The sequence below is a fragment of the Halichoerus grypus genome, chromosome 1 (assembly GCF_964656455.1).
Source record: "Halichoerus grypus chromosome 1, mHalGry1.hap1.1, whole genome shotgun sequence".
Classification (NCBI taxonomy): domain Eukaryota; kingdom Metazoa; phylum Chordata; class Mammalia; order Carnivora; family Phocidae; genus Halichoerus; species Halichoerus grypus.
In genome coordinates this window covers 214132005-214157310 of record NC_135712.1, presented here as the reverse complement: position 1 = coordinate 214157310, position 25306 = coordinate 214132005, and the positions used below count along the sequence as shown (strand labels likewise).

At 54.5% G+C, this 25306-nt stretch overlaps 1 protein-coding gene across 12 annotated transcripts in view; it reads left to right on the top strand.

The window, feature by feature from the left end:
- CELF5 (CUGBP Elav-like family member 5) overlaps positions 1–25306 on the top strand; it is a 51175-nt gene that overhangs the window by 7275 nt on the left and 18594 nt on the right. For 10 of the 12 annotated variants that reach the window (XM_036116117.2, XM_036116111.2, XM_036116110.2 and 7 more), the window contains exon 2: positions 14711–14793. In XM_036116117.2, the coding sequence (XP_035972010.2) occupies positions 14711–14793 (83 nt within the window). Of the gene's footprint in view, positions 1–14710; positions 14794–23023; positions 23120–23499; positions 23625–25306 lie in introns of those variants that run through there. The other 2 variants (XM_036116114.2, XM_078057599.1) reach the window with 2 other exon arrangements.

The window sequence follows — 25306 nt, the reverse complement described above, 5'->3', positions numbered from 1 at the left end:
GGCCGGAAACAGTGCATGCAAAGGCCCTGAGGTCAGAATGAGTTTGACCTGTCGGAGAAGCAGCGAGGAGGTCCATGTGGCTGGAGTAGAGAAAGTGAGGGGAGGGAGGAAGGAGGAGATGGGGCAGGTTGTGCTGAGTTTCATGTGTCTTGGAGAGGACTCTGGGATTGTGGTTTTACCCTGAGTGAGGTGGGAACCCTTGAAGGCAGTGGGCAGGGAAAAGACAGGGTCCCTTAGGGAGCTCAGAATCTGAAGAACATGGACTCTGGGTCCTGCATTTTCTAGATGGGGAGACTAAGGCACAGAGAGTCCTGGAGCAGATGGAGCTTTCTGCCACCATGGTTGCACCCAGCCCCCCTGGGACCTCCTGAGGATGGTGGATTGCCTGGCGGTGCGGTCAGGGTAAACACGTGAGGGCTAGGAGAGAGAGTCCTTGTCCCTGACCCTCTGCTTGGGGGAGGGAGCAGGTGAGGCCGCCCCACCGCGGCTGGGGGGTGCCCAGAGCAACCTGACCACAGGGGGAGATGGAGGCTCAGGGAGGGGAGAAAGCCTCCCCAAGGACACACAGATGGTTGGGGCTGCAAGCTCCTTTCTTCATCCACCTACCTCCCCGCCTCTCAGCGATTTCTTGAGTCTCTACTATGTGCCAGTTTTGAGAGCACAAGACCTAATGTGCGTCCACAGGGAGCACACGGCTCTGGGAGAGGTGGACAGAATGTCTGTGCTGGTCCTAAGGGATGGTGATGTGTGCTGGGGACGGGCAAAGCGGATGTCCTGGGGTCGAGGGTACCGCGAATGAGGTGCCACCCCACACGCAGCAGGACGGCTGTTCTAAAACAGACCAGGCAACGGGAGTCTGCGAGGATGTGGAGAAATCGGAGCCCGCGCATGGCTGGGGGGATGTGAGCCGGGAAGGTGCTCTGGAAGACAGTCTGGCGGTTCCTCAGAAGCTCACACATGAGCCACATGAGCCAGCAGTTCATACAGACCCAAAAAGAATGAAAGTCTCCAAGAGCTATTTGCACACTGATGTTCATAGCAGCACAATTCACAACGGCCAAAAGTGGAAAGAACCCAAGCATCCACTGAAGGATGAATCGATAAACACGGTGCGGTCAGTCCCCACGAGGGAACACTCTCCAGCCTTAGAAAGGAAGGGACCCCGACACCTGCCACGACAGAAAGGAGGGACCCCAAGGACACTGTGCTCAGTGAGAGGAGCCAGACCCCGAAGGACACATCCCACAGGACCCCACTCCCAGGAGGTCCCCAGAGGAGTCCTGTCCACACAGACAGAGAGGAGAGGGTGGGAGCCGGGACTGGGGCAGGGGGTGGGGAGTCTGTGCTTCACGGGGACAGAGTCTCCGTGTGGGGAGATGGAAAGTTCTGGAGACGGAGGGTGGGGGTGGCTGCATGAGGATGAGAGTGTGCTTCACGCCACTGAGCTGTGCACTTAGAAATGGTTAAGATGGTAAATTTATGTTATGTGTATTCTACCACAATTTGGGGGAAAAGCTGCATAGAGGAGAGCAGGGCTATGGGGGAGGGGCTGGAATTCCAGAGTCAGGCCTGAGGCCTGAAGGCTGCATGTCTGGGGAATTACAAGTGGATCGGAGTTAAGGGCAATGTAGGGAATGTTGAGAGAAGAGTCCAGAAGGCAGCAGTGGTGAGGTTGGGAAGGACTGCAAAGGCAGGCAATCTTGGCTTTGACTTGAGGGTACTGGGGAGACATATTTAAGGGGTCAAATCATCAGCTCTCGGTGGGGGAGGTAGAGAAGAGGAAGGGATCTAGCAAAGTGGTTCTCACCTGAGACAGTTCTGCCCCCAGGGGACACCAGGTGATGTTCAGGACATCTGTGGTTGTCACAACTGGTGGTGCTCCTGGCATCCAGTGGATGGGGGCCAGGGATGCTGCTCAGCACCCCAACAGTGCCTGGAATGGCCCTATTCCAGAGAGTGACCAGAGTGCTCTCTGCAGCCCCAAGGCCCTGCAAGACCTGACCTGCCCCTCCCTGCCCTCCCCTCCTCCCTCTCTCCCCCTCACCCACTCTGCCCCAGACACACGGGCCACCTTGCTGTTTGTCCAATACACCAGGCCAGTCCTGCCCCAGGGCCTTTGCATGAGCTATCCCTGCTACCTGGGATGCTGTTCCCCCAAATCTCTGCAGGCTTCACTCTCCCACTTCCTCCAGGTCTTGGCTCAGATGTCACCTCCTTGGTGAAGCCTCCTTGTCCCCCACATACTCGCATGCTCCTTCCTCATGCCTTTCAACCTTCACCTTCTCGATGCTGCCTCCCCGCAGACATGATTTATAATCACAGCCACTCTCCAGCGCTCCAAACCCTTCTTCCCTGCTTTCCTTTTTTTTTCCCTGTGAAAATGAAGACTTCCGACATACCATAGATCATAGATTTTGTTTTTTATGTTATTTTGCTTTTCTCTCCTCCCCCCATTAGGAAACCCCATTAGGACGAAGTCTTTTGCCTTTTGTGTTCACGGCTGTGTCCCCAGGGCCTAGAATAGTGCCTGGAACACAGCAGGTGCGTGGATGGACAGGTGGATGGATGGAGGGATGGATGGATGGATGGACGGATGGATGTATGGAAGGAAGGATGGACGGACAGATGGGTGGATAAGTGGAAGAATGGGTAAACAAAGGGATTACAGATGGATGGACAAGTGGGTGGTGAATGGATGGGTGGCTAGGTGGATGGACAGGTGGGTGGTGAATGGATGGGTGGATGGATGGACCAATGGGTGGATAAGTGGAAGAATGGGTAAATGAAGGGATTACAGATGGATGGACAAGTGGGTGGGTGAGTGGATGGGTGGCTAGGTGGATGGAAAGGTGGGTGGTGAATGGATGGGTGGATGGATGGACCAATGGGTGGATAAGTGGAAGAATGGGTAAATGAAGGGATTACAGATGGATGGACAAGTGGGTGGGTGAGTGGATGGGTGGCTAGGTGGATGGACAGGTGGGTGGTGAATGGATGGGTGGCTAGGTGGATGGACAGGTGGGTGGTGAATGGATGGGTGGCTAGGTGGATGGACAGGTGGGTGGTGAGTGGATGGGTGGCTAGGTGGATGGACAGGTGGGTGGGTGGATGGGTGGCTAGGTGGATGGACAGGTGGGTGGTGGGTGGATGGGTGGCTAGGTGGATGGACAGGTGGGTGGTGGGTGGATGGGTGGCTAGGTGGATGGACAGGTGGGTGGTGGGTGGATGGGTGGCTAGGTGGATGGACAGGTGGGTGGGTGGATGGGTGGCTAGGTGGATGGACAGGTGGGTGGTGAATGGATGGGTGGCTAGGTGGATGGACAGGTGGGTGGTGAATGGATGGGTGGCTAGGTGGATGGACAGGTGGGTGGTGAGTGGATGGGTGGCTAGGTGGATGGACAGGTGGGTGGGTGGATGGGTGGCTAGGTGGATGGACAGGTGGGTGGTGGGTGGATGGGTGGCTAGGTGGATGGACAGGTGGGTGGTGGGTGGATGGGTGGCTAGGTGGATGGACAGGTGGGTGGTGGGTGGATGGGTCGCTAGGTGGATGGACAGGTGGGTGGTGGGTGGATGGGTGGCTAGGTGGATGGACAGGTGGGTGGGTGTACGGATGGAGGGACCAGTGGTGTAGCCGTGGTGACAGTCTGTGGGAGAAGTCAAGATGGCTGTGGGCAGGAGATTGGGGGTGCGTGTCCAGACGAGGCCTGAGAAGCCCCAACGAGTAAGTCTGGGGCAGAGGAGGAGCTCAGCCGGGGAGGGAGGAGGCCACCCCAGAGATGGTGCGCTGGTTGGAGGGGTCCAGGAGCGTGAGCCTAGGGTGTGAAGCCCTGCCCTCCTGCACAGGAGTCCATGAGTTTGTAAGTGAGGGGAGGCGTGATGAGTACGGGAGAGAGCCTGTCAACCCCACTGTTGTTAGCAGGTGGGGACAGCCTGGGGCTGAAAGGATGGAGGGGAACAGAGAGGGTGTCCGGGGGCAGGTGGCTGGTGGAGGGTGGCCCCACAGCACATGGGAATGTCTTCTGTAATCCTTAGTGGAGGCTCAGAGAGGTTAAGTGACCCAAGATCACACAGCAGAGAGGGGGCAGTGGGCCGGGCTAGATCACAGAGCCAAGGTTAAAGACCAAGAACGCAGGGCACCTGGAGTGCAGGGGGTTGGGGGCCCACGGGATTTGAGAGGAGGGTTCACACGACCCGTTGTGGTCGGTCCTTGCTGGCGAGGGAAGCGGGAGATATTAGTGATCAGCAATGAGCAAGGGGTCTTTCCTGCGTCTGTTTCCATTGTACAGCTGGTGCATAATAGGTGCTCAGGAAATACTGAATAACTGCGTGCCACGCAGGGTAAGACCGGGGAGGGATGAAAATGGATCAGATGCCCCTGCCCTCAGAGAGGTCGCCTTGATATTAGCAGGTCAGCTTGAAAACACAAGCATTCAGTCAACGAGTATCCATTGAGCACCTACTGTGTGCTGGGCACTATCTAGGTACCCCCCCCAAATCAAACGTAAAAACCTCTGTCCTTGTGGAAGGGACATTTCAGTGGGCGTGGGGAACAGAAATAAATATAATGTGGGCACCCCTGCTTTTGGAAAGTTTGTATTACCCTACTTCACTTCCATGAAAGGCCTACGTGAATACCTCTTTTTGGCAACTGAAAGAAATCCGAAGGGGATTTTTGCTTTTATGAATAAAAGCAGAAAGCAAAATGAGCATTCGGCGCTGGTTTTGCAGTGAGCAATGCTCCCCCAGCAGTGAGCACGGCCCCACCGCGCGCCTTCCCTGGGACCACGCTTGGCATCTGAGCATCAGCCGCCAGGGCTCTGAACTGTGTGAGCATCTGTGCTTTACCTTGGTTCATTCTGTGCATCCATTAGCAAGATGTGTCCTAAAGTATCTGAAAAGCCTAAGGGAGGTTATTTTTTGAGTCTGGGAATGTTCAAAAAGTTTTCCATATAAATTAAAGGTGGTTGCTTCCTTGCTGTATGCCATTTAGGCTGACAGGAGGTTTCACAGGAACACTCTACTTTTGGATAGTGAGGGAAACCTGTATGCATCATAGAGACGGTGATGGGGGCAGAGGAAAAATAGAGCAGGGTGAGGGGGTGATTGAGGGCTGTAACTTTAAACAGGGTGCTCAAAGGAGGCTCCACTAAGGAGGTGACATTTGAGCCAAGACCTGAAGGAAGGGAGTGAACTGTGCAGAGATCTGGAGAAGCACATTCCGGAACAACCCGTGCAAAGGTCCTGGGGCAGGAGGGCCTGGTGTGTTGGAGGAACAGACGAGGCATGTGTGGCTGGGGCAGAGTGGGCTGGGGGAGAGAGGGAGGAGGGGAGGACAGGGAGGGGACAGGGCAGGTTGTGGGGGCCTTAGGAACCGTGTGGGGAGGATTAGGCTTCTACCCCAGGGAGGAGGGAGCCTTGGAGAGCTGTGGGCAGACGAGGTGCTCACAGGCGCCCTCTGGTGGCCCCTGGGGGGCCGGTTGTAGGGGTGAGGGAGGCAGCAGTGGCCATGGGGAGACCAGGGCAGAGGGGACCACAGGTCCAGGAGGGCGTGGATGGGTGCTCAACCAGCATGGAGGCTGTGAGCTGTGACCAAATTCTTGCTGAACACACAGCGTGCTGGGCCCAGTGCTGGGCCCTGGGGACAGGTCCAGTGGCCGGCACACCTGGTTCCCACCCTCAGGGCCTCCGAGTCCAGTGGGACAGTAACTCCTGATGGGCAGTTAGAGCGCCGCACAGGCCCAGGGAGAGCCGCAGAGGTGCCTCACCCCCCTCCTCTGGAGGGGACACAGGCTGGGTCGCGGGGGTGGAGGAGAAAGGATGGGGACACAGATGAGGGTGGGCGTGTGCGGACCAAGGCGTGGCGAGCTCCAGGGTGGTGGGTGAGAGGCCGAGCGTGGGGTGCAGGGGGACATGGCCAGTTCCCAGACCTGCCCGGCTCCCCGGAAGTGACAGAAATCCCACACTCGGGCATGAAAATAATGACCATGAATACTAAGAAGGAAAAAACAACTTTAAAAACTATTTTTATTTAGGCCACTCAAGTAGTCCCCCACACTCTGGGATTTTCTGAAACTCGGAAGCCCTGTGCCCACCCCCAGGTTGGGTTCAGTTCCAGGCCTTGTTTGTGACTTGCTGTGTGACCTCAGGAAAGCTGCTAAGCCTCTCTGAGCCTGGGTTCACGCATCTGTAACATGGGATGCAAATATCCACCAGTTTAGAAGGAGGGTTCCAGCTGAGGCCGTGGCATCTGACCCAGGGCTTGGCTCTGTCCTCAGTTGGTACTTCCTTGCTGGGACATTTGGGGGATTTTTAGCCAGCCCTGGGGGTGATCCTTCCCCTGATGTCTCCCAAGTCCCCAGATGGGTCTGAGGACCCAAACCAGATTCTGCATCTTTCTTCCAAACTGCTCTTCCTACTGGATCTCCATCCAGTGAGCAGTGAGTCTGTTGGGGCGTCGGTCACGAATGACCACAAACTTAGCTTAAAAGAGCAGACTTCTCCCTGGTCCTTGAGAACAGGAGTCTGAGATCAAGGGGCTGTGTTCCCTCGGGAGGCTCCAGGGGACAGATCTTCCTGCCTCTTTCAGCTTCCGGGGGCTCCAGGCTCCCCTTGGCTTGTGGCCGCGTCCCTCCATCTGTGCCTCCGTCTTCACGTGGTCTCTCTTCTCTCTGTGTCTCCTCTTGTCTCTTACAAGGACATTTGTCGTTGGATCTGGAGTCCACCTCGTTATCCAGGATGGATCTCATCTCAAGATCCTTAATTACATCTTAATTACAGTCCCTTTTTCCAAATAAGTTCCCATGCATAGGGTCTGGGATGTACACATATCTTTTCTGGAGGGCCACCTTACGATCCGCTACACCCTCCCAGGGATGGCCCTGGGCTTCCGCCCCGCCTCTACCCCCAGCCCCTTGTCCCCCAGAGACCCCCTCTGAAGGTCCCATCCGTCTTTCCTCTCTGCCCCCATGGCCCCAGCTCAGTCTTCACCTTCCTGACCTTAGCCTTCTGTCCTGTACTCCAGTCCCTCCTCCATGCTGGCCCCAGAGGATCTTCCCAGCACACACCTCTGTGCCCTCCCCTGCCCACACATCTTCTGTGGCTCCCCACTACCTTCGACTCAGTTCATTGTCTTCACCTGCCGAGCAAAGTGTTTATGCTCCCCTCCCCCCAACAACATCGCTTGACACCTGCCATACTCCCCAGCCTGCTCCCTACACCCTCAGTGCCAGACAGAGCCATCCTTTGTCCTCTGGGCTTCCCCTAGCCCTTTGTCCCACCCTCTGCCCCAGGCTGACCACACATGGGGGTGTGTCTTTTGCACCTTTTCCCAGCCTTAGGATCGCCCATTAGTCAGGGCATTTTCCCTGGAGGCCAGGGTGAACAGAGACTGGTTGCTACGGAGGGACTATGGTCAACTTTGCCCCCCTCCTCAGAGACAGAATCTCCCAGGCTGGATAGAGGAGTGTCCTTGTGGGCTGGGGGAAGAGCCCTGGGCAATGGAGTCATGCAGATATGGGCTCCAGGTGACCTGGGTCACTGTGAACCTCAGTCTTCTCATCTGTAAGTTGGGCACAATTCTTCCCACCACTGAAGGCTCTGTGGGGTTGCCCCAGAGCCCCATGTTTGGGAGGCCTGTATCGTTAAGTCACCCCCTAATGATTCCATCTATCTGCATATCAGACAATCGGTGTCTACACTAGATAGAAGGTGGCGCATAATTGTCTTTTCATAGATGCTCTTAAGGCCACCTTTGTCTTAAAACATCAAAGGTTTTGAGTGAATTTCAGGGAAGATGGCAGAATTGGGAGCCCCTGCCACTCCACAGCCACACCCTGGAGATCAAAGCCTCTAAGCACAGTGGATGGCAGTGAAACCCATGATGTCAGATGCCCCTGGGTTCAAACTCCGGCTCTACCCTTTCCCGCTGTGCATCTTAGGCAAGCCTCCCTGCATAATCTGCATAAGACCCACCTTACGGGATTCCTGCAGGGAGGAGAGGGGGCGAGGGGGGTGGAGCCAAGCCCCCAGGATAATGGCCACCCTGTCCAAGTGCTCCGTGAAGGAGCTGTTGTCGTGACTACTACTATCTTTATAAGAGGGGGAATATTGAGGTCGAGGAAGCACAGACTGGAGTTAGTCCTCTGGAGTTCCAATCCCGCCTCTGGCCCCGTCACTATGTTACCTGTGTGGCTGCTGTCTCAGTTTCCCTACCTGCAAAATGCAAATAATAATAAATAAAATACCAGGGCGCCTGGGTGGCTCAGTCGGTTGAGCGTCCGACTCTTGGTTTCAGCTCAGGTCGTGATCTCAGTGTCGTGGGATTGAGCCCCACGTCGGGCTCCAAGCTCAGCGGAGTCTGCTTGAGATTCTCTCTCCCTCTGCCCCTCCCCCACCCCGTGCTCGCTCTCTCTAAATAAATAAGTCTTTAATAATAATAATAAATACAATCATGCAATTCTCTTGGGCTAGTCTGAGGACTCAAAGGGTTGATACCAGTGATGTGCCCCTGTAAGGATGCCTGGTTCACAGTGGACACTAACTATTATTATCATCATTACAACTTTGAGTCATGAAATCCCAAAAGCTCAGATCTCAGACCAGAGAGCAGAGGATCTTAGCATGAGGAGGGACTCTCAGGATTCTCTGGCAAAGAAGTTTCCTCTCTGGGGAGTCACTGCTGCTTACCTCCAGAGATGGGGAGCTCCCTGCCTCCCAAAGGAGCTGTGATGACACAGATCTAGTTATTAGGAAACTTTCATATATACATACTCTTGTTCCCCCAATGATTCCTCCATTTTGGTCCCTGCTCTGTCTTTGGGCCTAGAGAGATCTGTGGGCATTAACAGCACCCCACCGCAGATCAGTCCTGGTCCAGGCTTTGAAAACGGGTGTGGGGGGGCACCTGGGTGGCTCAGTCATTAAGCGTCTGCCTTCGGCTCAGGTCAAGATCCCAGGTCCTGGGATCGAGCCCCGCATCGGGCTCCCTGCTCGGTGGGAGGCCTGCTTCTCCCTCTGCCTCTGCCCCTGCTTGTGTTCCCTCTCTCGCTGTGTCTCTCTGTCAAATAAATAAATAAAATCTTTAAAAAAAAAAAAAAAAGAAAGAAAACGGGTGTGGGTTTGAAGGGATGGTCAAGTGCTGAGCACTCTGGGAAGAACCCCAGGGCATGGCCAGCATGGGAAGGGGCTGCTGGACACCAGACTTGGCCCCCTTGTCATTGGTGAGGCTGATGTGTGGGGTAGGGGTGGCCAGGGCTGAAATTGAGACGAGAGGTTCACCCAATGTAGGCTTTGGTTGGGTTGTGACTTCCCTCAAAAGGTCTCTGTGGGACTAGGACACAGCAAACAGACTTCAAACAATTAAAATGGGGTCCGTGTATTTGAACGAGCATTTGATCCTGGCACAATTTTAAAGCTCCTTTCGGGAAGGGGTGAATCAGGGGCCTGTGATCCTCACCCTAGGCCCTGGGGAAATTTTTAAAAAGATGCAAGCTCCGGGCAGTGTGCCCCAGTGGTTAGCAAACTGTCCATGGAGCCTGGATGAGCACACACTTACCACCTGTGTGGTCCTGGGCAAGTCACTTCCCCACTCCGTGCCCTGGACACTCATGTGTAAAATGAAGGCAATACTAGCAGCTACTTTGTGGGGTTGTTATAAGGATTGAGTGAGTCAATACTGAGTACAAGTTTATTAGTATTAGAAGCCAGTGAACTTTATTAATACCACTGAAAGTCTGTGCTGATTGGGGACTGTATTAGGTTGCTAGAGCTGTGGAAAAAATGTACCACAAACCAGGGGTCTTCAAAAACAGAAACATGTTTGCTCACCGTCCGGGGAGCCAGAAGTCTGAGATTAAGGTGCGGGTTGAGTTGGTTCCTTCGAAATGGAGGGAGAATCTGGTTCAGGTCTCTCCCAGCTTCTGGTGGTTTGTTGGAAGTCCTTGCTGTCCCTGGGCTTGTCGATACATCCCCCAGATTTCTGCCTTCATAATCACTTGGCCTTCTCCCTGAGTGTGTGTCTCTGTGCCCAAATTTCCTCCTTTTGTGAGGACACTAGTCCTACAGCATTGGGGCTAACCCTCCTCCAGGATGACCTCACCTTAACTCATTACATCTGCAATGGCTCATTTTCCAAATAAGGTCCCATTCTGAGGTCCTGAGGGGTTAGGACAGCGACATATGAATTTTGGGGAGGGGGGATCCAATTAAACCCTAACAGGAACTGAACTAACTGAACATCAAGGCTGTATTTACCCAGAAAGGGGTAAACATCACACATTTCTCCCCATTAGAAAAGAGAAACTAAGGGGCGCCTGGGTGGCTCAGTTGGTTGGGCGACTGCCTTCGGCTCAGGTCATGATCCTGGAGTCCCTGGATCGAGTCCCGCATCGGGCTCCCTGCTCGGCAGGGAGTCTGCTTCTCCCTCTGACCCTCCTCCCTCTCATGCTCTCTGTCTCTCATTCTCTCTCTCTCAAATAAATAAATAAAATCTTTAAAAAAAAAAAAAAAAAAAAAAGAGAAACTAAGGGGTCAAGAGAACAGGCAAGCATTTCAGCACCGGGGACAGTGGCATGCAATTTGGTCTTTCTGTCCCTCTGGCTGAAAACCTTCCGGACCCAGAGGCTGAAGGCCTAGAAGGTCGCTCGGGGGTCCTATCCTAGACTCCCAGGACTAGCACACTCCATTTTCTGCAAATGAGGCCTCACGGGCAAGAATGGGCCCAAGGAGGAAGGGTTTTGCCTCTGTTTCACATCTTGCAGTCCAGTTTCTTGCTGGTTGTGCCTAATTTCTCTCAGGCCCTAGGCTAGTTGTCGTAGTGCCTCTCCTTTCCCTGAAGACCTTGGGGGATTAAATTCAGAAAATAGAAACACCAAAAAAAGAGTAGAAAGACCAGCCATGGATTGGGGGAAGATGTGTGCATCAGATATAACCATAAAAGAATACAAAGTATTCTTTATTTACACAGCACATAAAGAACTCCTACAAAGCAACAAGGTGCCCAGCTTTATTAATAACTATAGCAATGTATGTTACAATCTCAATGAAATGCAGTGATACACCTACCATAATGACTAACATTTAAAAGGCTGGCAAAACCAAGGTTGGTGAAAATGAAGCATTAATGTTGTCAGAACCGTTGGTTGGAGAATTCTTTGGTACAACCCATTTTGGAAAACTGTTTAAAGGAATCTGTTAAAGCTAAACATAAACCTATCTTATAACCTGCAATCCCATTCCTGGATATGCCTTTGTGCATCAAAGCACCTATATAAGAATGTTCCATGGCAGCGTTTTTCATGATAGTCTCTAACAGTGGACAACCCAGATGCCCACTCACAGGAGAATGGATAGCCAGCCAACTTGCAGTATATTCACAGGAGAAAATATTACACAGCTATGAAAAGGAATTAATTCCTGATACTCACAACCATCTGTTGTTGAGTAACAGAATCTAGACACAAAGTATACATATGCTATGGTTCCGTTTATATAAGTTCAAAAGCAGGAAGTACTCAGCTACATTGATTAGTGACACACACGGGGCGGGAAGCCATAATGAAAAGCAATGACGTGGTTATCACAAAAGCCAGGATAGCAGTCACCTCCGGGGGATGGAGGGGCTTGTCATGGGATGGGAAGCACTGGGATTTCCGGTGACTGCCATGTTCTATTCCTTGACCTGGGAAATGGTTACATGATTTTATGATTATTTGCTACATTATATGCTTTCATGTTCTGCACTTTTCTTAGGGGGGTATGTTTTTAATATATCCCAATGACAATTTTTTATTTTGGTAAAATACACATAACATTAAATTCACCTTATTAACCATTTTTTAAAGATTTGTTTATTTTTAGAGAGAGAGAGCACAGTGGGAGGGGAGGGGCAGAGGAAGAGGGAGAATCTCAAACAGACCCCCCAGCTGAGCGCCGAGCCCTATACGGGACTCCATCTCATGACCCTGAGATCATGACCAGAGCCAAGACAAGTCGGACGTTTAACTGACTGAGCCACCCAGGCGCCCCCCCATCTTAACTATTTTTAAGTGCACACCTCAATGGCGTTAAGCACAATCACACTGTTGTACAACCACCCCCACCCTCCATCTCCAGAACTTTCCATCTCCCCATATGGATCTGTCCCCATGAAGCACGGACTCCCCCACCCCCTCCCCAGTCCTGGCTCCCACCCTCTCCTCTCTGTCTCTGTGGACGGGACTCCTCTGGGGACCTCCTGGGAGTGGGGTCCTGAGGGATGTGTCCTTTTATGTCTGGCTTATTTTTTTAAATTTTTTATTGTTATGTTAATCACCATACATTACATCATTAGTTTTTGATGTAGTGTTCCATGATTCATTGTTTGTGCATAACACCCAGTGCCCCATGCAGAACGTGCCCTCTTTAATACCCATCACCAGGCTAACCCATCCTCCCACCCCCCTTATGTCTGGTTTATGACACTGAGCATAACATCCTCAAGGTTCATCCACGTTGTAACATGGGTCAGAATTCCCCACTTTTTAAGGCAGAATAATATTCCAGTGTATGAATGGACCACATTTTGTTTATCCATGCATCTGTTGGTGGACACTTGGGTTGTTCTACCTTTTGGCCATTGTGAATAATGCTGCTGTGAATATGTGTAATATCTGTTTGAAATATCTGTTCGAGTCCCTGTTTTCAATTCTTTTGGGTATAGACCCAGAAGTGGAATTGCTGGATCATATGGTAATTCTATGTTTAACTTTTTTGAGGAGCCGCCAAACTGTTTCCCACAGGGGCTGCACCATTTTACATTCTCACAACAAATGTTTTTTAAATGCTAGAAACCATCCTCAGCTCTGCCTGGTGCCTTTCTCCCCAGGGTTCCAAGGGAGCCTGTCAGGCCTGAGGCAGACCCCTCCCCATCAACCGGCCCCGCCTGTGGGAGTGGGGGCTTGGTGAGCTCATCCCAGAAGGAAGGATACGGCTTTAATTAGCTCCTGCCTGGAGCAAAAATGGGCACCAGGGCTTCTGCGCAGGGGATCCTGCGGGGGAGGGGGAGGCAGAGGGAGGGAGATGGGGGTGGTGGACACAGGGTCCAACAGCATCAGAGCGGCCAACGATGGTCTCATTTCACACGCAGTGAAAATGAGGTCCACAGAGATTAGAGGCAAAGCCCAGGGCTGAGGCCCGGTCCCCTGGGTCCGTCGAAGGGGACCTGACACCTGCCTGCCTCCCACACCCGGCCTCAGGCAAACATCTTTCAAATACCTTTGATCTCATCAGCCTTTCTCTGGGGGCTTCTCTCTCCTTGCTTCTGTCTCTCTCAATGTCTCTTGTCTCTGCAGTTCTCACGCTTTGCACCCCGCCCCAGCCCCAGCCCCACCCCCACCCCAAGACGACGTCCAGTCAATCACACCCTGGCTCTGGACCACTTCAGGGCTGGCCCGCCCCTTCCTCTCCTGATTGGCTCTGCCCTTGGCCACTGCGCCACGCCCCCTCTAGCTCCTCCCCCGCCCCTTGACCCTCCCCCCCTTCTACACTGGGACCATCCTCTCTGATGGGGACAACCGAGACCTAGACAGAGGTGGCGCCCCGTCCACGGAGGCAGAGGCACCCCATCTAAGGCCACGAAGCAGGTCCACGCAGAGCCACGGTGCTCCTCGTCCCAGTCCTGAGGCGCCTTCTGCATCTTTGGGGCTGCTGGTCCACCCCCTCTCCGAGGCAGCCTCTGTCCCACTCCCGCCACCACACCTCACCGGGCCTTCTCAGTATCTCTTTATCTAGCGTCAGCCACGGATTTAACAGTTGGGTCTCCTCTCTCCCCTTCCCTAGCTCACCGTTTAGGGTGGGGGGCAGCTGAACCACTGCTGTTGGCCCCCGCCCCCAAAAAAGTTGGCTCCTCCGTTTATCTTTAACTTGTAGAAAAAAAGAAGATAAAATCTACCATCTTAAACAATTTTTCCTCCTTTTCCATTTTTTTATTGTGGTAAAATACACATAACATTAAATTTACCATCTAAACCATCTCTAAGTGCACAGCTCAAAGCATTTTTTAAAAAAGATTTTATTTATTTATTTGAGAGAGAAAGAGAGAGCACGAGCGGGGGTGGGGGTGGAGAGGCAGAGGGAGAGGGAGAAGCAGACTCCCCACTGAGCAGGGAGTCTGATGCGGTGGGGCTTGATCCCAGGACCCTGAGATCATGACCTGAGCCGAAGGAAGATGCTTAACTGACTGAGCCACCCAGGCACCCCGCAGCTCAGCAGCATGAAACACACTCACACTGTCGTGCAATCACCAACCCCCGCCCCTGCCGTCTCCAGAACGTTCCATCTCCCCACATGGAGACTCTGTCCCCACGAAGCATGGACTCCCCACCCTCTGCCCCAGCCCTGGCTCCCACCCTCTCCTCTCTGTCTCTGTGGACAGGACTCCTCTGGGGACCTCCTGGGAGTGGGGTCCTGCGGGATGTGTCCTTCTGGGTCTGGCTCCTCTCACTGAGCCCAGTGTCCTCAGGGTCCCTCCACGTTGTGGCTGGTGTCAGGGTCCCTTCCTTTCTAAGGCTAGATCATATTCCAGCATGTGGATGGAAGGACAAGTTGTGTTTATCCTTCATCCACTGATGGACATTTGGGTTGCTTCCACCTTCTGGCTGTTGGGATCAATGTGACCGTGAACACGGGTCTCCGCATTCCTTTCTCTTAACACCCCCAATTCTTTCCTTTCCAGGCTGTGCCTTTCTCACCTATTGTGCCAGGGACTCCGCCATCAAAGCTCAGACTGCCCTGCACGAACAGAAGACCTTGCCCGGGGTGAGTCCGAGGTGCTGTCTGGGGAGGGGGGCTGCTCTCAGCCTGGGGAAGCCTAAGGCCCTTCCAAGGATCAGCTGTGAAGCCCACATGCCTCTGGACTCAGAAAGAGGTATAAGGTGCCGACAGACAGAAATGATCACCAAAGAGAGCATTTATTGAGTGCCTACCACATGTCATGCTCCATACTTCCCACCTGAGTGGTTCCGTGTGGTTGTGTAGGTCGCATACTGCACAAGGGCACCTGGCCCAGCATGTTAGTGTCGTTGTGCTGAGACCTGAAGGATGAGGAAGCATTAGCAGGCAAATGGAATAGCCCGTGCAAAGATCCTGGGGCAGGACTGTGCCTAGTGTGTTGGAGGAAAAACAAGGAGGCTTGTGTGGCTGGAACAGAGTGAGTAAGAGGGAGAGAGGGAGGAGGGGAGGGCAGGGAGGGGACCGGGCAAGTCATACAGGGCTGGCCCAGCCTCTGTCCCTGCTGGCTCTCCCTTGTCAGCCCTGCCTTCTTGGGGTGGGCAGGAGGTCCCTGTCCCCGGTGAAGGGAAGGTGGTCCCCCTGAGCTAACTGAGCCTGGTCCCCGGGCAGTGCCTCTGGGTGGAAATTGAAAGAACCACAGTGAGATCGATGGCACCCCATGACCTCTGGGGGTGTCCACGCTTCCCTCTACATTTCTCAGGGACTCTTCAGCCTCAAAGGCATTTGGGGGCGACTTGGGTGGCATCTGTGGCCACAAATGCTGAGAATATGGGTGCAGCATGGCTGGCTGGATAATCGGGGTGCACCTGCTGGGAACATGAGATCATGGCAGGGGTTGACTTGACTCTGAACAGCACCAAAAATGGTCCTGGGGTTGGCCTCAACCTCATAGTGAAGAATAAGGTGTCCCTCTTTGGGGGGGGGTGAAGTGGAGACAAGAGTGGTAGAGTGCTGTGGCGGCGCTCCTTGCTTAGTTCCAAGCAGTCCTTGCTGTGTCTGTGAGCCAGTGACTTAACCTCTCTGATCTTCAGCACCGGAAGAGTATAACAGTGGGGAGTGAGGGGAGGAAACCGTAGAGAAGGTGGTCATGGAAGGCTTCACTGAGGAGGTGACATCTGGGAAGAGAATTCACAGTTCTCCCTCCCTCGGATGTTCTGCTGGCACCTCCCCAGATTGAGCCGGACCTGGAGGGCAGGTCCATCCGTACACGTTAGCACCCGGGGGGTGGGGGGAACAGTGGGGTTCTGTGGACCATATTAGTTATCTCCTGCTGCCTAACAATTATACCACAACCTGGTGGCTTCAAGCCACCAGCATGAGTTATCTCAGGGGCCCCGGGTCAGGAATTAAGGAATGAGTTTGCCGCATGGTCCTGGCTCAGAGGAGCCCTGACGTCGCAGTCGAGTGGTCAGCCGGCGTTTGAGTGTGGCTGTGGGACTGGCCACCGTGCTGGCCCCTGGAGCGGCCACGGACGGGAGGTCTCACTTCCTCTCCAGGGGGGACATCTTGAGCAGCCTCGCGGCACGGCGGCCGGCTCCCCCCAGGATGCAAGGAGGGAGCTCAGTGCCCCTGGGCCTCAGAGCGACACCTCCGGGCGCCAGGAGCCTGGGGGCATTGGGCACCGAGAGGAACAAAGCAGTGTTCTAGTGGATGTGTCCAAGGTCGGGCGGCCAGCAAACAGCAGAACGGGGATTTGACCGCAGACACTTCGCGGGCACCCAGTACCTCCATGTCCAGTGGACGTGTGTGTGTTTGTGTGTGTGTGTGTGTGTGTGTGTGTGATCAGATTCGGGCTGGAAGCTCTGACCCTTCTGTCTAGAGAAATCCGTACCCTCTTGGAGATCTGCTAACATTTCTACTGGTGCCCCCAGCTAAGTTCTTCTTAGCTTTCTTCTGCTCCCATTTTCCTGATGGAGTCAAAGCCAGCCTCCCTTTCCCCCACCTGAGGCCCAGCTCCTTCTGTGTTGGGGGCCAAAGCTGGGCTCTGGGCTCCATCAGCAGCCGGGATTAGGGGCCCCTCCAGGGCAGACCCTGGGCTGCGTGCTCAGCACACATTGGTTCATTCAGCAGATGCATACTGAGCACCTGACCTGTGACCCGAGCGGGACCCAATGGGAGGGCTTCTGGTGGTGAGCACAACATGGAGCTGAGAAGCAGGGGGGTCTTTCAGAGTGATTTTCAGATTCCAGATGCAGGTTCTGTTCAGACAGGGTGCTCGGGGATGCCTCTCCGAGCAGGGAGGGGGGCCAGAGGGGCAGCAGGGAGCTGTAGTTGGTCAGGAAGCGACTCGGGCAGGGATGGCAGGGGTAGAAGTCAGGGGTTTAAGATGCTTTAGGAGCAAGGCTTTCCGGGCAGGGGTGAATGGGGGGGCCAGTGAGTGATCTGGGGTCACTGACACCAAGCACCACGCACTAGGGGGCTTAAAGCGACAGAGACTTGCCCTCTCTCAGTTCTGGGGGCCAAAGTCTGAAATCAAGGCGTCAGCAGGGCCGCGCTCCCTCCAGAGGTTCTGGGGGGAACCTGCTCCATGTCTCTCCAGCTTCAGGTGACGCCCATAATCCTTGATGTTCTCTGGCTCATTGACGCATCAGCCGGATCCCTGCCTCTGTCACCACATGGCCATCCTCCGTGCCTACACGTCTCCCCTCTCCCTCTGCCTTTCTCCTATAAGAACACCTGTCATTGGGCTTAGGGCTCACCCGAAATCCAGGATGACCCCATCTTGAGATCCATGACTTACTGACATCTGGAAGGACACCTGTTGCAGATAAGGTCCCATTCACAGGTTTTGGGGGCTTAGGACTTGGATGTGTTTTAGGGGAGTCCCTATTCAACCCACTGTAATAGGGCGAGCACTAAATGAAGAGCGGATATAAGGCGGCCGGGGGCGGCATCTCGGGGGTGGGGGGTCAGAGGGGAAGCAGGGGGCCTGCCCCACCGCCGATGACTTGGTGGCAGGCAAACAAGGTGCCTTCTTGGAGGAGGGAGCGTTTGAGCTGCGTCTTGAGAGATGGGGAAGACTGTGGCAGATGGAGGTGGGGGTGGCGTGGGGACCGAGTGTGCCGAGACTGGGAGGCAGGAACGTGCCAGGCGCATTTTTGAGTGTGGGAACACACGAGAGCCTCCACTGTCTCATGGAGGAGTTACATCAGGTCAGAAGAGGGTCTCAACCCCGGGGGCGATTCTGCCCCCACGGGTCCCTGGGCGATGTCTGGGGACATTTGTGATTGTCATGACTGGGAGAGACAACTGTCATCCAGTGATCAGGAGAATAAGGAGCTGGTGAATGTTCTAGGACAGTGCTAATAGAAATATAATGCAGTCCACAAATTGCATTCACATTTTTCTAGGAGCAACTTTTAAAAATTAAAAAGAAACAGGTGAAATCAATTTTCATACTAGATTTCATTTTAACCCAATACCTCTCCAAAATATTATCATTTCAGCAGGCAGTCAGCATAGTTAATAAGAGCTCACGTTCCTTTTTCCCTCGTAGGCGTCCAACACCCAGTGTGTGTCCTGCCTCTCGGTCCGTCTGAAGTTGGACAATCAGTTGTTATCAGAAATGCTCGATCTGCCTTTGCTATTTGCATTCTATAAAACTGACAGTTGGAAAAGAAGGTTCACATACCCCGCTTGCTCTAAACATACTTAAAAGATTTTCCAAGAATGGAGTCAGGAATCAGTTTTTAGATTTAAGTTTATATTTACAATAATTATAATTAAACAAAATTTAAAATTCTGTTCCTTGGTCACACAAGCCATGTTTGTGTACCATATTGGACAGTAGCCTTCGAAAATGTTCTAGGTCAAGATTCAGCAAACTTCTTCTGTAAAGGATCAGAGAGTAAATATTTTTGGCCTCATGGGCCATAGGGCCTCTGTCACATCACATAAAAGAAACCACAGACAATACATAAATGGATGGGTGTGGCTGCGTGTCAATAAAACTTTACAAAAACAGACAGAGGCCCAGAAAGGAGCTGGCAGATCCCAATTCTAGACCATTGCTGTCCGATAGAATCTTCCACCGTGATGGAAATGTTCTGTCTCTCCTGTCCAATTCGGTGGCCACTGGCTTTGTGTGGCTATTGTCTTTGAAATGTAGCAAGTGTGACTTGGGAACAATTTCTTTTAAAAAAAAAGATTTTATTTATTTATTTGAGAGAGAGAGAGAGAGAGCATGAGCGGGAGGGGGGTAGGGGCAGAGGGAAAAGCAGACTCCCTGCTAAGCAAGGAGCCAGACATGGAGCTCGATCCCAGGACCCCAGGATCATGACCTGAGCTGAGGGCAGACACTAAATCGACTGAGCCACCCAGGCACCCCTCAGGAACAATATCTTATGTTATTTGATTTTAATACATTTAAATTTAAACTTAAACCACCACATGTGGCTAGTGGCTACCACATTGGACACCTCAAATCTAGAATGTTCTAGATCAGGGGTCAGCTACTGTGTTAGACAGCAGATATAGAATGTTCTAGACTGGGAGTCACCTACTGTATTGGCGAGTTCAGACCTAGAATGTTCTGGACTAGGAGTCAGCCACTGTTTGGGATAGCACAGATGTAGAATGTCCTAGACCAAGGATCAGCTACCATGTTAGTGCAGACCTAGAATGTTCTAGACTCAGGAACAGGATGCAGTGTCATCATATGTCTAGATTGTGGGTCTCGGTTTGATACCAGCTCATGGCTGGAGGGGAAGGAGGAGGAGTCTCCAGCAATACCCAGAAACCATCCCTATGATGTCCCCAAGCCTGGGCTGTCACTGTCCTGACTTTTATGGTAACCAACCCCTGTCTTTCTTCATGTTCTTAGCGCTTATGAATAGATCTCTAAAACATTGGGTCGCTTTTCCCCGTTTCGCTTTTTACCTAATATGAACAGAACCATAGTACGTGTGGTCTTTACCGTCTGCATTTTTTTTCTCCACTTAGTACGATGCTGAAGAGATTGGGTATCACCTGTCGGTGCCACACACATCGTGACTGGTGCTTTCTCATTGCCGGGTCGTATTCCACAGCGCGCATACACAATTGATTTTCCCATCCTCCTGGTGGTGGACATCTGGGTTGTTTCCGGCTTTTGCCGTGACCGACAGAGACCCTTGTCTCTGAGGGGCACGTGCCGCATCTCCTCCGGGCGCGTTCTCAGGAGTCCCGACCCCCGAGTGTGTGTGCCTCCAGCTTCTGTAGCTGATACCCCCCTGCCTAGCGAAGGGGTCTGACTTGCGGGTGAGCCTCCTCCCCCCCCCCAGGGCACCCACAGAAACGGTATCAGCACTCTCAGCACCAGAGCCGGAGCCTCGTTCGCAGCTTGCAGGAAGAGTGACGGGGGCTGCTGGGGGGAAGGCGCCCCTTGCCTGCCAGCCGCATCTGAGCACGGAAGTCTGAGCCCCCCCCTCCGTCTCCGCCAGAAGATGGAGCTGCTGCTGCACGAGGTGCCCCCCGTGCTGGGAGAGCCCACCCGGCCGGCTCACGTGCCCGCACACGCCCACACACGCAGCCCGGGACTTAGGGGGCCACAGCTGGGTCACGCCAGAGACCAAGACAGCCACCGTCTCTCCTGTCCCCTGCCTCCCCTCAAAAACCCACGTGCGTGCATGCATGCATGCGTGCGTGTGTGTGTGTGTGTTGGGGGAGACAGTGTGGAGTGGACCCTTCTGTCTTTTTATCTCTTCCTAAACTGGGAGGGGAGAGTGAGCTGGGTCATTTGCTGGCTCCATGCTTCTCCCCCCACTCCAGGGAACAGGCAGGCCCCCCCCTTCACAAATACTCCTTCTGAAGCGAGTTCCAGCCCCCATCTCGAGTGTGACAGCGGCGTCCGTGGGGGATGTGGTTTAATCAAATCTCAGCATTCTGGAATAGGATCCTAAATTGAATAACAGAATCCCAGAATAGAACCCAGAATGGACTGCAGGACCCTGGAATCCACGCTGGGCAGAAGCCTCAGATTGCAGCAGAGGCTTTTTGTGGGGCTGTCAAACCCCAGGATGAGGTTCCTGGAGATGGAACAGACCCGTGGGGACAGCGGGGGGCAGGGGGCGGCAGTTCCCGCGCCTGTCTCTGAGAGGCTGTGCCATTTGAGGCGGTATTGTCTCTTTTTTCGTGAAGGTCTTGAGGGGCGAAGGACATCCCAGATCTGACGTCTGCCCTGCACCCCAGAAAGGGATAGGTTTGTCTGGCTGGCTGGGGGTCCCCTCACAGAGCCCCCTGAAAACCCTTTCTATGCACACAGGGGTTGGCTGAAGGGGCCCCCTTTCAAGACCCCCTCCCACATCCCATGACCTGGCTCAGAGCCAAGCCCAACCTGAGACTGAGCGAGGGACCCCAGGTGCCAAATGTCCAGTGGTGTGACCCTCCTGGGCCTCAGTTTCTTCATTTGTGGAATGGGATTGCAGAAGGGCTTTGAGGATCCTGTGGGGTGACACAGGCCCATTGCTGAGCTCACAACGGGAGCTTGGTAAATCCATGCTGAATGAACAAACGAAAGAATGAATGAATGAATGAATGAACTGTCCCAGACAAGTCGAGCCTGCAGGACTCTGGGCCAGTCGTGTCGTCTGTCCAAGCCTGGTTTCTCCTCCATGAAGTGGGGAAGGTGTAGACACAGCTGGACTCGTGCTCTTGAGTTATTTCCCAGCACTTTGCTCTTTGCCCATGGGGACGGGGACTGGGGTTCCCTTTCCGTGGGGTCTGGAAACCATAGCTCTTGTCTCATTTCATTTCAGTTGTCATTTGTGGACCCTGTGCTGGGCCTCAGGTGGGGAGGGGTGCCCAGGGCCCCTCGGCCCCCTGCCCCTGGCAGCCCACCCAAGAGGGACGGTGTGTCTGGTGGGGGACGTAGCGCCTGAAGCAGATGGACTTGGCGGGGAAGTCTTCAGGGGGAGGTGGCATGTGAGGGGTCTCTTCACAGTGAGGATGGGGTGTGGAGGGGTGAGTTCAGCAGTGGTGTCCTGAGGGCCTGGGAGGGGGAGTGGGGAGGAAGGCCAGGATGCCGCCCCCTGGGCAGAAGGAGCCAAGGCAGCACCTAGAGTAGGAGAGCGGTGGGGCCCAGGTGTTTGTTTGGCAGAGGCTTTGCTGGGGCTCCAGCGGCAGAGGGGAGGCTGGAATAGTGACCTGGGGACCACCTTGCTTTCTTCTCCTCCATACCACCCGGGCACGACCTAGTGGGGGCCTCTCCTGGGCCCCCACATCTTCTAAAGCCACAACTATGCATCTTCTAAAGGACCATCTTTGGGGCCCCAGCCTGACCGCTGGAGACACCTCCTGCAGTCCCTCCCCAGCGGCCTCGGTTTCCCCGTCTGTAATATACACAGGTCAGACACGAGGGACCCTGGTTTCTCAATGATGTGTGGCTTGGTTGACGTCACCCAGCAAAAGCTGGGGGGCAGAGCAAGGACTGGGTCTCAGCTATCTAATGTGTGCCCACTCCAAAGACACAGACACTCCCCAGAGCCCCGGCCCCTTGGCTAGAGGGTTGGCTGGATCCCAAGAAGACCCTGAGGAAACCTGCCCGCCCCGCAGGAGATTGGGCCTCTGCTTCTGACTTTCCCCTCTCCCTTTCTGATTTGCCCATCTGTAGAATGAGAATGTTTTCATCTCATAAACTTGTTTAGAGATTAAATGAGTCAATGGATGTAGGTATTCCTCCAACATGAGAAACTGTCTCCCCACCCCAAACTCTTACTCATACTTCAAAACCCACCGCAGATTTTCCATCTTCAGTGAAGCCCCAGGATAACCTCTGGCTCCTCACTCCTCTATGCTCTAGGGTCTCCCAGGGGGTGGTCCCTACCTCTGCCTCAATCCTGACTGCATAGGTCTGGGAGTGTCTGTATCTACCTCTGTCTCCCCTCACGCCAGATTAGTGGGTCCTCCCTGGTGTTGCAAAATCACCCAGCATGGGGCACACCGGGAATGTTATTGAATAAATGAAAGGAGGAAGGGAGGGAGCAGGGAACGGATGCAGCCATGGGGAGCCAGAGAAGGTGGAGGAGGGAGGGAGGGCACTAGGCAGAGACCTCGGTGGGACAGATGGAGAGAGGGAGCCGGAAGGAGGTGGGCCGAGCCAGATGGGCGGGCAGGGGCGACAGGAGGGGTGGGTGTGGGGAGACCCAGCTCCCCCCCCACCCCACCCCGCGCCGCGCGCCTCCTCCCGGCTCGGGCGGGCAACGCCTGCAGGGCCCGGCCTCTGGCGGGCGGATCGTCAGCGCCCGCCTGGGCGTCGGGCGCGGGGAGCGAGGCGCGGGGCTGGTGCGTGCGTGCGGCGTGTGCGCGCCTGTGCGCCCAGGGCCGGCCGGGCAGGCGGCGGCACGTGGAGGCCAGCCTGGCGCGCGTCTCCAGGCCGGTGGGTAAGGCGGGCTGCGGGGTGCGGATGGCCAGGCCTCGGAGCCTCGGCTTTTGAGCGGGGGGGGGGGGGGGAGCGGGGGGAGCTGAGGAGGAGGGGACTGCCCGCCTGGCTTCTCGGGACCACACCGGGACCCTTGCCCCGAGCCCGAGATGACCCAGGAGGGGGAAGGGGCCTCCCAGGAGGAGGCGGAAAGGTCCCAGGCTCCGCAGCGGGCGGGGGAGATGGGGCGCAGGTACCCAGGCCGCGAGAATGGGGCGGGGGTGGAGGGTGCGGTGATGGGGACAGGTTCCCTCCCCGTGGGCCCCCTCCCTCGCTCCCTCCCTCAGCTCATCCATCTCCAGAAGATTATATTTAAATATCTCTTTTGTGCAAGGCAGGAGCTGGGCTCGCCCCTAAGAGGCGGTTTCCATGGCAACAACAATTGCCAGCTTCCGTGTGGTGAATCAGCGTTGCCATGGCAACCCCATCCTCATCTGCCCAAGGTGCTGGGAGGAGGGAGGAGGTGAGGGCCAGCGGAGGCGGGGTGGGAGGGGTGGGGGCGAACAGGAGGCTGGAGCTCAGGTGCCCCTACTCCCCCCACCTCCCTTCACAACCTGTCTGTCCCCAGCCCAGAAACTGGTCCCATCTGGTTGAAATAATCTCCCCTCCTGCCTCCAGCTAGCTGGGTGTGGTACCCAGGTGGAGAGGGCTCGTGTGTGTGTGTGTGTGTGTGTGTGTGTGTGTGTGTGTGTGTGTACGTGGTGGGGGAAGGGAGGCATGGTTTGGCCTTTCCCAGGTGGTCAGGGTCCCTCTGAAGATGTGGCTGGGTGGCAGGTATTGGGGACACTGGGAGGCCTCTCTGCTTCTGGGGCTCCCAAGGCTGAGTTCAAATTGAGGCAGCCCAAATGAGCCAGGGAACAAACACTCAGAATGGGAGGGGCTCAGAGAGAGTAGGGAAGCTGGAGAGGGGGAGGGAGCTCAGGGAAAGAGGGTGCAGTGTGAGGGAGGGGCCTCCGATGGGGTGGGGAGGCTCAGGGCTGAGATAGGGTCCAAGACAAGGGGAAGGAGATTTGGGGGTTCATAGTTGGAGAAGGGTCTCTACTCATAGGAGTAGGTAGAAAGATCCTTAAATTTGACGTCTAGGAAGGCTGCTTAGTGCCTCAACTGGCCCACCATGACCTTGGACAAATAGTCTGGGCCTTGACGTTGACATCTGTAAGGCCCGGTGACAATTGTGCCTGCCTCTGGAGCTTGCTGGGCACCTGCACAGCGAATAGAAAGCTGACATCCATCAAGCACCTTCTCTGAATGGCCATGGGGATGGTCTGACCTGGGAGGGGGTCTAGGACTGGCAATCGTTCCAACCCCAGGCCAGGCGCAGAGCCACCATGTACCTTCCATGCTGGTGTGCGTCAGCCACTTCTTTCTGGTCAATTCAGTTCGGCAAGCTTCTCGGATTCTCCCTGTCTGGTGTGGGGAGAGATGCCTGCTCTGAGAAAGCAAGACATAGACACTTCCTGCCCTGAGGCAGAGGGAGAAAGGAACCCAGAGGGGTGGAAGGATTGCCCGCATGGGGGCTTTTGAGCTGGGTTTTGAAGGATGAATAGGAGTTCACCAGGAGACACAAGGCTTGGAGGAGGATTCTATTCTCAGACCAGTGGAGAAACAAATGCCACCCCCTTCCCACATCCCTTGAGTTTATTCTCAAATATCCACATTAGCTCACATCCATGGCTGGGTCAGTTTGGGGGTGGGGATTAGAGGAGGATTTCTTCCATTAAACATCATTTTCAGTGCTGGGGGTGGAGGACAGAAGTGTCCAGAGCAAGGAGCCCAGATTGAAAGCTGGTCCACGCAGGTATGACAGTCCTCCCACCCAAGGCTCAGAGAGCTGACTAAAAGTAGCTGCCTTGGTATTAGTCAGCTACTACTAAGGAACAAACCAACCCAACCATTTTATTTGTTGATTCTGTGGGTTAGTAAGCTCAGACTGGGCTCAGCTGGGTGGTTCTTCTGCTGGTCTCTCCTGGGGTCATTCATGCAGTGGCAGGCAGGGCTTGCTGGGATGAGCTGGGACAGGCCAACCTCATTGCCACATGCTATTTGTCAGGGGGGCCTCTCAAGGCATGAGGTCTGTCCTCCTGTCCTGCCTGGGCGTGTCACCTGGCAATGTCAGGGTTCCAAAAGAGCAAGCTGCAAAGTCTC